Here is a 13,209-nt window from a genome sequence, read left to right as displayed (position 1 = left end):
CACCAGTTATAGCTGCTGCTCTTATATGCTTTCTATTATTGTGACAAAACACCATTACAAAAAGTAACCTGTGGAGGAAAGAGATCCCCACCACAGCCCATCACTGAGGGAAGTCAAAGCAGGAACCTATATGTGGGAACTGAAGCAGCAACCACGAAGGGATGCTGCTTACAGACTTGTTCTCAATGGTTTGTTCAGTCTGCTTTATTATGCCACTCAGGACCATCTGTCCAAGAATGACACCATCAACAGTGGGCAGGACCCTCCCACATCAATTGTCAAGAAAATAACCAACAGATATGACTATGGACTAATCTGATAAGGCATTTGCTCAACAGATGTACCTTCTTCCCAGATAACCTTAGCTTGTGTCAACTTGACAAAAACTAACCAGCATATCTTCAAATCAAAGACCATTTTCTATGTGTACTTAATCTATAAAAACCTCCTCATTAGGCACCAGTCATTTATTTCAGTTACACAAAGATAGTAATTATGTCACTTATTATAGAGCTGTCTAGATTAGATAAGGATAAATATTTCATGATATAAACCTTTTACTGTAACTTTTACCCCATGATAAAAAAAGAACCTTTATATTACTAAAAGTATAAAAATGAACCAAGGAAATATAAGGCTTTAAAATTTTGAAAAACTAAATTAAACACAGAAGCCTTAAAATTGTATTTTAATCAATATGAAGATGAGATAAATTTTAGTTTAGAGAAAAATCATATAGAAAATTCTTTGGAAAAATAAACATGCAAGACTCAGAAACATATTAAAAATAAAAATGAATTGAAAGCGATAAAGTAGTACCTAATTTACTAGGTATTAGAATATAATGTAACTTTATAGCAATTAAAGAAACTTGGTACCAGCAAGTGATGCAATTGAAAAGAGTAATTGGTAGAACAGATCTCAGAATTAGACTCCATACAAAGAAGAAACATAGCGTATTAAATACAGACTATGTGAAGCCTTGGACTTGACTCCCAACACTGTACAAAAAGAACATTATTACCAGGACAACTAGAAAACAGGTAAGTCATTTTGACCAAAAGATAGGAAAAAAATGACTCATTTCTTATCTCTGTCCTTACATCAAAGTAGATTGTACATGGAACAAAGGAACAAAGAACAGTCTGTCTGGCTTGCTTTTTTTCCTGTTATTTCTTGAGATTCAAACTCATAACTGCCTGCAACTCAAGTTTTAGGAGATCCAATACTTTCTTCTAATCTTCATGGGCACCGCATATACTTGTTGCATACAAATAGACAAGAAAATGCAAGCACATAAACAGAAATAATGAATGAATGAATGAATGAAGACTAGTGATATTAGTTCTTTTTATGTAAAGACACTGAAGTGAAGAGGTAAGTTATACAACACTTCACAGCCAGTACAGTACTGGATAAGAATTGAAAAACATATGAACTGTTATTAGATTCCACAATCTTGCCACCACTCTGTTACCTTGCCTCTCTACAACAATGATAAAATATTGGTAGGCACAGAGAATATGGACAATAAAACCAATAATAAGGAACAAGCCTTCGAGGTGTGTGTGTGTGTGTGTGTGTGTGTGTGTGTGTGTTTGTGTTTGTGTTTGTGTGTGTGTGTGTGTGTGGAGTGAGTTTCTTTATGTTAAATCATAGATCATTTGAATGATCATAGTGGATACTAAGACAGGAAAGGGAAATTTAAATCACTTCAAAGAAGGTACTAAATATTAACTTTACATGTTTTGTACTTTGGAATATGATTTCAGCAAACCCAGGGTTTCATAGGGAGAAAACTTGTGTTTGACATGTTTATGTAGAAAGGTAGTGTTGAATCAGGAATCCATAAAATTGATCCTGCCTACTAGGCTCTGTGTTGAATTCCTAGCACCACCAAAAGAAACAAAGAATTAGAAGGAGTCGTCGGGCTACTGGAATTGAATAGTTTCCTGGGAGAGAAGTTCTTTGAAGGGAATAAGAAAGGCCTCTTGGAGCCTTGTGATAATTCTCATGAGATTTTTTTTTAAAAAAAAAACAGAATAATCAGTGCTTCCGTGCCTCCTCTGACACATATCCTTGTACTCTATCAGTATCTGCTATATAACATAGCCAAGGGGACCCTAATCATAGGCCAGATGATGCCAGATTTGTGCCCTTGAACCTCCAGAAATGTGAGTTAAATGAAGCCTTTTTGCATGTATGTGGTACTGAACATTAAAATGTGTTCCTCTGGGCATGCTAAGCATAGTGTACCACTGTATAATGTCTCTTTTTAATTTAAATCTTTATAAAATACATTTTGATCATGTCTTCCTCTTTCCCAACTCTCAAATCATCTCTACCTCTCTATCCACCTAACTTTATGCCCCCCCCCAAACAGACAAACAAACAACAAAAAATACTTTCGGGGAAGGGGAAAGTTAGTTTTCTACAATGGAATGCCACTGTATGTATCAACTATACTGCAGAGCAAATACTTAAACAATACAAAACAAACTCAATTTCATGTGAGCTTTTGATTTCATTTTGTTTGGGCTTTATTCTTTTTGTTCGAGTCTTTTTTTAAAGTATTCAGCATCATATTTCTTATTATAGTAACAGAAAATGAACTTATATAATATGTGTTAGCAAAAGAAGTCACCACAATTTTCTTGGCAGAATAATTACATCTGACAATAGCATACAAGATGATTTTGAAAAGAAGATATTCAGGCAGAAAGACCAGCAGGGAGATAATCACAGTGTCACTGATTACAGTGGAATACGATTTGTATGATTGGAAAGGGAAGAATGGCTTGGGGGAACATTGATTAATTAACCAACACACAAACCTGTTTGTCTCTATACATATATACACACATATATATATAATGTATAGCTTATAAAATAATGTTGACTGACAACTTGATAATTCAGTTAAAATATAAATATAAAACCTAGGAGACAGTAAGCAAATGTAGCACTTTTATCATAATGTAATGATAACACTTATCTATTGAGATAAAAAATCTAAATTTTTACAAAGAAAAATAATTTTAAAGTTATATAATGAAATAGAAAATTGCCTGCCTGAGTTCTTTTAAAGAAGGCTGAGAATTAACTGTTAAACACAAGAATGAAAACTCCAAAGACTTCCTTGGCTTATTCTTAAATGTTGGGAATATAGAGAAGAAATGAAGAAGGGAATAGAGAAGAGTTGTGAAGGTGTTGAGCAAAAAATTATAACTAGCTTTCAGTCTTACCTAAATACTAATTTTTTTCTTATCAGAAATCACTATTTCATTTAGTTGAAGGAGCAGGGATTAGAGTGGAGACACAGCCCAGCAGCTGAGTGCTTGCTTAACATCTACTGGGCCTTGGATTAAATCCCTAGTACCACAAAGACAATCCACACAAACAGAATGGATATGAATATTTATAATTTTGAATTTATATGAAAAGACTCAGAGAAATAAGTAAAGAAATTCAACTTCTTTCAAGTGATGGCTGCTGGGAAAGGCAGAGTCAACTTTCTTTAAGGATTCAGACCCTGACAGGCCAACCACGCTCCAGTAGATGGCCCTCCACTCATAAAATAGTGCCGGTACTAAGTGTATTTATGAACTCATGAAGTAATTGGAGGAATGGAAAGGACTTGATAAAAATATATTGTATGCACTTATGGAATTCTTTTAAAAAGCTAAAAGGCTAGAAAAGTAAAGCATATTTCAATATAAGCCTCGTTTTATAATTTCATTTAATAATATTAGCAATTATCAATTTGATTTCCACTCAATAATCACCATTTGCTTATTTAACTGCGGCATTTTGCTCTTAAGATATTCACCATTTGGAGTTTGTGTACAACACAGTGACAAGAGTACTTGCCTCTGTGTCTGAGGATTTGTATTCCATTCCTAGCATAGAAAAGTAAATTCTAAGAAATATCATTTGGTCAAGAAAAATAGAGACCAGGCTTCATATGACTATCAGAAAGCAATTAGTATAAAAGAAGACCAATGAAATTTCAGACTAAAGATGATATGTCAATAGAGAATGTATTTTAGTAGTGTAGGCTAAGCTAATATGGATAATATTAGAATCTGACTGAAGTAATATTATAATACCCATTTTTCATACTGAAAATTATAAGCAGGAAATAGAGTGAGCAAATCTAAATGGCACAAGCCTTTGAGGTCTCACCCACCTCTCTCATGTGGCATACTTCCTCCAGGAAGAACAAACCTCCTGTGATTTTGCAAAGAAGATCAGCAGCTGATACCCAAGCATTCAAACGCCAGATAATATGGGGGAAATTTAACATTTTCACCACCATATTAATTTTAGTAAATCTTGTTAATTATTGCTAATTTCAATGTCTGAGATTGTGTGTGTGTATGTGTGTGTGTGTGTGTGTGTGTGTGTATTTTCAAGAAACATAAGCCAAAATAAACTTCTCAGTGAATTGAAAAATATAAAAAAAAATAAACCAAAATTTAAAAAGGAAATGTATATAGAAGGCTAAGCAAGGAATTGCCTAAAAAATATTGAAGAAAGAGAAATAAGGAAGCTGTTGTAAACAGAACATATATTAAGGTGTTGCCTATCTACTGAAACATAGAACTAAATCAGACTACTAGAGTAGTATCTTAGAACCCTGGAAATAATGTGTGATGCTCAGATGCTACATTGTCAGCATGGCAGGAACCCTATTGAAGGTAATCTTGATGAAAGGTAAGTGGAGAGAAATGATGATCTCATAGACAATGTAGCTGCTAAGAACCAAAGATTTCCCCTTATCACCTTTGAAAAAATATGGCCATACACAGACTCTGAATGGTAACACCCAAATGAAGTGCCCATGGTTTTGGAGTTGTCAAATGCTCCCCAATACAGTGCAATTATTATGAGTTGAATGTATTCATCCTTTTGGATATTAGACAAATAACCACTCATTTTTAATGTCATATCTGTTCTGTGTTTAATTATGAAAAGATTACAAACATATTTTTGTGGAAACTTTTTAATCTGGAAATTATTAACACTTTCTTCCAGTACCTTTGGAGAACAAGGCCTTTCATAATTTCCAGTAGACATTCTGACATAAATTGATTGCAAAACCTCAGTGCTTTGCTAACTTTTTCATAAACCACTTTTATTAGTAATTTTGCATGCATATGTGTCAGGGATATAAATTTAATTATTTCTTATCCAGAATCATAAAGTCTGAATGGGCAAAGAGGAGCAGAGTAAAAACAAGATTTGGGAAAATGTCATTAAAACCATTACTATTATGTTAACATCAAGGCTCATGGTAGTTACACTTCTTAATATATATTCAAAAATTTATACAGGCTGAACTAAAATATTTTTTGCTCCTCATATGAGAAAAGTCATAATTAGAACTATTTGGTGTACAAGAGTGATAATCTATAAAACCAATGTAAGAATTGCAGGGCCTGAGGAGATGACTCAGTAGGTAAAGTGCTTGCTTTTCTGTAGAATTTGCATAAAATTCTGGACACATCAATGTATGCCTGTAAGCTTAGTGTGGGGGAGCAGAAACAAGAGGATCTTGGAGGTTCACTGGTCAGCTAATCTAGCCAAACTGACTATCTTCAGGTTTAGTGAAATACCTGGTCTTCAAAACTTAAGGTACAGAAACAACTGAGACAAAAATATCCTGATATCAACACCTGTTCTTTAAATATGCCTGTATTGGCCAGTGTGCCTGCTAATGTGTGCACACACATATAATGATTTTTAAAAATTTTTTTAATTAACAATGAAACCTGTGGATTATTTTGAAATACAACCTCCTATATTGATGCCACTGTATGTGCCTCCTTTAGAAATGTAGCTAGTATGTATGAAACTACTCTTGAACCTCTTGTTGTGAGATCTTAAACAGTTAATCCAACTTCTTTATAACTTGAACTTTAAAACAAAGCGTGGATGCTTAGGTATGTTTTATGTCTAGTATTTTAAAATTGAAGGGTAAATTACTTTTATGTAAATTTCCTCTGCAGATATTTAAAACTTATAATAATTTCTTCCATATGCTCTTAAAAGTTATTCAAATAAAATAAAATCAATGTAAAATATAAGTTTGATAGCCCCTACTGCTATTCATTGCTATTATAATAAATTTTATCTCTATATGAAAATTAATATAAAATTTCAAAACTCAGTTTAACCCAAGAAGATACAAAAGATTTCAGAAGACAATTAGCATTCTAATCATTCACTATTTACTGTGTGTGTGTGTGTGTGTGTGTGTGTGTGTGTTTGGATGTGTGTGTATGCACAGTGAAATCAAGGTTCCCATTGTTCTTCAGAAGCCATTCACCTTGTTCATTGAGACAGAGCATCTCACTCAGGCCTGGGGTTCACCAAATGGGCCAAGATGAACGGACAGTTAGCCCCAGAAATATACCTGTCCACGGTTCCTCAGCACTGGGGTTACAAGGACAGGTACCACCTCCACCTTTTCTGTGGTTGCTGGGGATTGAACTTTGATCTGCATGCTTGCATGGTAATCACTTTTTGAGTGTGCCATCTCTCCAGCCCCTCATCAAACTATTTTCTAATAAATGGAAAAATAAGAAAACAACAACAACAACACTTCTGTATGTTTTTAGGCAAAGTTTCTTCTTGGCCTCCTTCCAACCTTATCACTAGAAGAAGTGAACGCTCTAATATTATTGGAGTATTTCACTTCACCAACATGCATACCAAGAATTTTGACCAGCCATGTGTGGTGGCACACATCTTCAATCCCAGTACTAGGGAAGCAGAGGCCTGTAGATTTCTGAGCTCACGGACAGCCTGATAAACATAATGAGTTCTGGCCAGTGGGGCTGTCTAGTCAGATTCTGAGAAACAAACATAAAGACCTAAACAAACAAATCGAAACAAAAAGAAAAACAAACAGTTCTCATCATCTCTCCAGAGGACGGATCAAAACCATGTACTGCGAAGCTATTACTAAAGCACTTAGAGCCAGAAAAGCAACAGAGAAAACATCAAGTGGTGCCCCCTACTGCTTTGCTCATGGCTCATTTTTCCTCACACTGTACACTGTTCCTCTACCGGAAATCTCCCAATAGTCACTGTTCCTCTACCGGAAATCTCCCAATAGTCACGTGCCAGAGGCGCCGCCATCACGGTACTATAACCAGCCAATGAGAATTTCCCCTTGAGCAATTAAGACCCGCCCACCAAGCTAAGTTCTGAAGGAGGGCGGGTAATCGACTTTTTGTCTCAGAAAACTGCTGCTTGACCTGACGTGATTGTCTTCTCCTGTTAACGGAGTAGCTTAGGTTTTCGTTGCTGCCTACAGTTGTCCAGGACTGACATTTTGTTGAAGCATTGACATCCTAAAACATGGAACAATTCCGTAAGACAGTGGTTCCTCACTTTCTCACCAAACTCTGGTTGTTAGTAGACGACGCTGTCTTGGACCATGTGATTCGCTGGAGTAAGGTAAAATGACTGCTGGGAAGAGACGTGGGCATGAAGAAAAGGATGTGACTTCAGAAAGGGTCTTTTATCAGGGTTTGGGAAATTTTCAGACAGATTGAAAGGCGCGGACACAGGAAGTTTTTGAGACCCCTCTCCACACACACACACACACACACACACACACACACACAGCCTTTTGTTGGACACTCAGTTCCTTAAGATGTTTCTCACTTCACCTAGTTTTGTGATTCCTGGCAAAAAAAAATAGTCTTGTTTTCTACTTTTTATTTTTCTTTCTTCAGAATCCATAAACATGTGCAGCACGAGTAAAAAGTCACTCAGGGTAGGACAGCTTCGCCATAAAAATACGAGTGGACGCATTCTCCTAATTTCCCGCCAAAGCTCAAATTTCTTGGGGTTTGTTAGTTTTTATTCTACAGAACTCGGTATGGTTGTGAGATCATACAATATGCTACATGAGTGCTTTACCACCAAACTACATCACTAGCTCTTACTATTTGTTTCTTTAAAAGACAAGGTTTGATTGTTTAGCCCTGGCTGACCTGAAAGTCACTGTGTAGATCAGGTTAGTAAATGGAGGAAGCTTTCTAGCCAAATGTGCCTAAACTGTCAGTTTCTAAGAGAATTTGTGATACACCTCATTTTATCACTGGGACATTATTAACCACTCATTGAGTGAGCTGAGTGAATTACAAATGTACTCCCCGCCACTGGGATTTTGATTTATATTTAACTTCTATCATTCTGACTGGGGGAAAAATCTTGTAGAATCTATTAAGAGCAGACCATGGCCAGTTCTCTAAAATGATAGTCACTTTGGAATTGTGTCCATTTGTTTTTAAGACAGACAGGATCTCACTCTGTAGCTCAGGTTGGTCTTGAATTCATGATCACCTTGCTTCAGCCTGCTCAGTGTTGGTAATACAAGAATGTACTACCACACTCTGCCAAAGTTAAATTTTTTTGTTAATAAAATGTCAAACAAAAATATAAAGTGGTACAGTGAACTCCCAAGTACCACAGCTAACTTCAAATAATGGTCAACTTCAATAGCCACACTTGTTTCATAAACAGCTTTTACTTGTAATTCACTTGAAGAAAATAGTGGATGTCATCTTCAATTTATCACTTCTTCGTGAATATAGCTTTAAAAATGTTGAAGTAAATATTTAACATTGAAATAAATAAGAGCTGGGATTTAGATCGGGGGTAAAGCACCTATCGTGTAAAAGACTGGGCTCATCACCAAAACTACAAAAGTAGTGGTAATAAGTTACTTATTAATTAAGCTGGCTCAGAGAGTTTAGAGATTAATCTTTCGATCCCTCTGAGTCTTACCCTAAGATTTTCATAGTTAGGAATTTATGTGAAGTACAAGGGTGCTGTTTCCATATCATTTATAGAAGACACTATCTCAAAGCAGATATTTTAATCCTCTGGCTCCTAGACTCTTCCTAACTTCTTTTCTGCAGTGTTCCCTATGCTTTGGGTGTAGAAGTTGTACTGTTGATGTATCAGTTGTGTCTGACCACTGAACAGTCAGGTTTTTTACACATTCTGAAAAGTTGTGACTTTCTGTAATGCTCTCTGTTTACTTAAAAAAAACATTTTTTGTTGAGACAAGCTACATTTATGTATAGTTATAAGGATAATTATTTAGAATACAGTTAGGAATGATAGTGGTTTAGTAAAGTGGCAATAGTAGGTTCTCCTCTAGGGTTCATGATTTCCCACCATGGTCAGTTGGTTAAGTTTATTGTGCCAGATATATAAATTCCTGAATTCCTTCCCTTTCAGTGGGCCTTATGTTTAATTAGATAACTGTTGGTTGTGCCCATAATTTAAGTGCTAGTTTTTCATCTTTCAGAATACCTTGCCATTATAAGTGCATAGGCCATGGATTGCTTCCTTGGCAAATTGCGTAGTACTTTCTAGGAAGTACTATGGAAGCTAGACCACAAAAAGGAGGTTTGCAGGTTAGATTTAGTTCAAATATTCTGAATCCTGTATGTTAAATGTTTTGGGGTGTCAGCAATAAGGAAATTATCTTCAACCTCTGAGAGACAATCAAGAGTCATAGCAATAGCTATATTATTTTGAAAGTCACTTGAATTTCCTTATCAATAACTTGAAAGCAGGTTTCCTATGCTTGTCACTGGAGGTTTTGCTAGTCTCTGGCTTTTGGGGGAACACTATCATATACTTATATGCATATTTTATAGAATTATAAGTAACCATAAAATAGTAATAATTTGGTCCCCCATACTCTTATATACAATGGTACATAAACAGAATATTTGTTTGTTGGTTTATAGAATGAAAGCTCTATTTTGAATATTGAAGATGGATAAAATTTGTTTCTTATGGTGATTTTAGTAGGCCATTAAACAATGGTGCAAAAAAACATGGATTTTGAGATGGTTTATACTATAATTCTTCAGTTAGAATAGTGAACACTCTAGCACTGATCTTTTTATCTATTGTTTTTTAATTTTAAATTATATATATGTAGCCTATATGCATATGTGTATGTTCCTGTATATGTACCATGTGAGTTTGTGTCCCCATGTAAGCCAAAAGAAAATTTCAAAGCCCTGAAATGGGAGTTACATGTGATCATGAACTGCTGAGTGCTAAGAAACAAACTTGGATCCTCTGCAAGAACAGTAACTACTCTTAACTGCTGAGCCAATTCTAGCTCCAGATACTGTTTTTTTGTAATAGAGTAACAAAACAAAGAAGAATAAGGCTTCTGTATCTTAGCAACATTGAAATGGGATCCATTGTTAAGTAATTCTTTTACTAAGACATTCCAATGTTGTTCAAAGGATGTAACTTCAAGTTTTGCTAACTTGTTCACAAGGTGATACAATCATCTCCACGATTTTTAGAACTTTTTATCATTCCTGAGATATAAATTTCGGTCCATTCACAGTAATTTCCCAATGTAGAATCATATTTAAATGAAGGCCACCCTTGTTTGAATAACACTTCATTTCAGCTCCAAATCTCAATTGCTTGCACCCTGTCCTATGAGAATATTCAGAAGGTATCTTTTCCAACAAGAAATCTAGTTTAGTGGTGGAGCAATTCTTATTAACTGTGCTGTCTGAGACTGATAAGCAATTACTGCCTTTGGTGGCAGTCTTAACCTCTCCTGTAAACTCTCCATATGTGGTTGTTTGAGTGAGAAATGCCCCCCATAGACTTGAGTATTTGAACACTTGGTTCCCATGTGGAGTCACTGTTGGCAGCAGTTTAGGAAACTCAGCTTTCCTGGAGGAAGTATGCCATTAGGAACAGGTTTCGAGGTTCCAAAGTCTTACCCACTTCCAGTTCTCTCTCATTTTCTCTGCATCATCATGTTTGTGGTTGAGGATGAAATTTTCTTTGCTTTCTGCTCCAGCTTCCATGCCTCCCTGTCCTGTTGGTTTCTTAACTCTGTGGACCTATAAACCCCAGTAAATTCATCTTTCTGTAATTTGCCTTGGTCATGGTGTTACATCACAGCTACAGAAAAGAAACACAATACATGCACACACACATGCATGTATACACACACACATATATATGTATGTATATATAAAACTTATAGTTCAAGCATTGTTACAGCTCATGTACATCAGGAAAATATTCTCCAATAAGGCAAAGCAGTGTCTCTAGCCAACAGGGATCAAAGGCCCTTTGTCTTTAATATGTGTTCAGTGAAATTAACTATTGTCTTCCCAGTTTATTTTTCTTATCTGAAAACATAAAATCAATTCTATCCATCATTATAACTGATGTATCTCAGCTAGTTATTAAATTATTAGGCAAGATGACATAATTTAATTGAGCCCAAAGTCCTTTAGTAGTATCAGACTTAAAGATCAGTAGAAGGTTTGTTTGCCTAGCTTCACTTCAATAGTTTTTAGAAAACCAGAGTGCCCATTGATTCTGTAGAGTGTATTTAATGATACTCCATGTTAGCCGTCTACTGATTTTCTCCTGTTCTTTGGGCAAGAAATTATTATGGATGGTTTGCTCTTTTGCAGTTGCTAGAGTATACAGTTCTGGTCACGCAATGAAAATATTTTTTAATTTTTCCAATGCTGAGAATCAAACTTAGGACCCTGTGATTCTGGACAGACCTTTGCCCCTGAGCTAATCTCCAGAAATCCCTATTTTTTTTCCAGTGGGATCTTATTGTATAGTGATATTGCTCTTAAACTGTGATCCTCCTGCTTCTGCCTCCCGAGTGCTAAATTGCATATCTGACAACACTCCCTGCTAATTAACTGTGTTTTATATTTGACATAGTTTTAAGTTATTATACAAAGCAATTTCATAATATGAAAATGATGACATTTTGTATGTATTATAATTTGTTCTTATGCATCTCCCTCTTACCGCTTTACCTAATTCTCCAAGCCTCCTCTTGCTAGTCCCTTCTCCACTTCTGCTTTCATGTCCCAATGGTCTTTCTGATACATATGTCATTCTCAAGACTCACTATTTAATTCTCAAAAAGCTAAAGATAGAGTAAAAGAAACTATGTGGTTAACTTGAAACATTATTACATTTGCATCATTACATTTGCTTTCATTTCATTATGTATCATTATCAAGCCTTTAATTATTCAGAAACTATTCATCCAGTTTGTAGCTAATGTGCTTGCTCTATGACATTTCCAAACTTTTCAATTGAGGTTTTTGTTTGGTTGGTTTAGTTTGTTTTTTATTTTTTATTTTATTTTTTGCTATCCCCACAAAGGGCTGACCAAGAAATAGAATCTCATATTTTGCAGATATTTTCTGACGTTCTTTCATAATCTATGACGTCCAGTCCATTCTGGGGAAAGCTAAGGTGGTGTAGATTCTGGTCTCATATTAAGTTAGTTTATGAATAATCATGAGTAGCAAAGCCAAATAAAGATAACCCCATCTTCCTAAAGTGCTCATGTGCTCTGTTAGAATAACTCAGGGATCCCACTAATGACGACAATAAAGAAAAGTGCTAACATCCCATGAGGGCCTAAGTTCAGGTATCCAGGTAAAAAACTCTGTGTGTGTGTGTATGTGTGTGTGTAGGTAGGTAGACTATCTGCCTAGTACAAGCCAGTAAGAGACCTAGTCTCAAAAGAATAAGGTAGAGAGATAGAGCAAGACACTTAAGGTCCTCCTCTGGATTCCAGAAGCACAGGCACAGGCACCTGTACACACCATACACATTACTGATACCCCCCCTCACACACACACAAAGTCTTGATGGTTTTGGGGGATTATAATGAGCCATGTCACCTCTAAAGAACTAAGCAATACAGAATCCTATGGGCAAATAATAGATGAGCAGGGCTTTTTATTCTAAATCTTATTTGAAGTATGGAATCAAGTTTTAAAAACATGACATTTAAATTAATTAATCTTTTATAACTTAATAAAAATTTAAATTTATAATTTAAGAGAATAAACAGCATATAAGAATATTGTATGTTTTTGCTTATTTTAAAATAATTTTTGATACTGTCTACTTTTTAGAATATAAGCGAAGTAGTTATAGTGTCATCCATTGATACCTACTGTTACCAGTTTGCATCATATTGTTTTGTATATCTGAATATCTTTTGTAGGGATCAGGGATGCTAAGGATCAAATCTACATAGTCTGTCTTTGATCTATATTATTATCTCATATATCTGTCATTTATTAAATGATTCATTTTATAATTTTTGAAAATTTGTCTTTCTCATTTGAAATATTTCAT

The 13,209-nt window shown here is 35.2% G+C and overlaps 1 protein-coding gene across 2 annotated transcripts in view; it reads left to right on the top strand.

The window, feature by feature from the left end:
* Positions 1 to 7,368: 7,368 nt before the first annotated feature.
* LOC114626837 (heat shock factor protein 3-like) overlaps positions 7,369 to 13,209 on the top strand; it is a 42,074-nt gene continuing 36,233 nt past the window's right edge. For both annotated transcript variants that reach the window (XM_028774355.1, XM_028774354.1), the window contains exon 1: positions 7,369 to 7,467. In XM_028774355.1, coding sequence (XP_028630188.1) covers positions 7,369 to 7,467 — 99 coding nt within the window. The remainder of the gene's footprint in view (positions 7,468 to 13,209) is intronic.

This window comes from Grammomys surdaster, unplaced genomic scaffold, assembly GCF_004785775.1.
Source record: "Grammomys surdaster isolate TR1022 unplaced genomic scaffold, NIH_TR_1.0 240, whole genome shotgun sequence".
Classification (NCBI taxonomy): domain Eukaryota; kingdom Metazoa; phylum Chordata; class Mammalia; order Rodentia; family Muridae; genus Grammomys; species Grammomys surdaster.
Note: the sequence above shows the minus strand (reverse complement) of the source record. Positions and strands in the feature narration are given on the sequence as shown.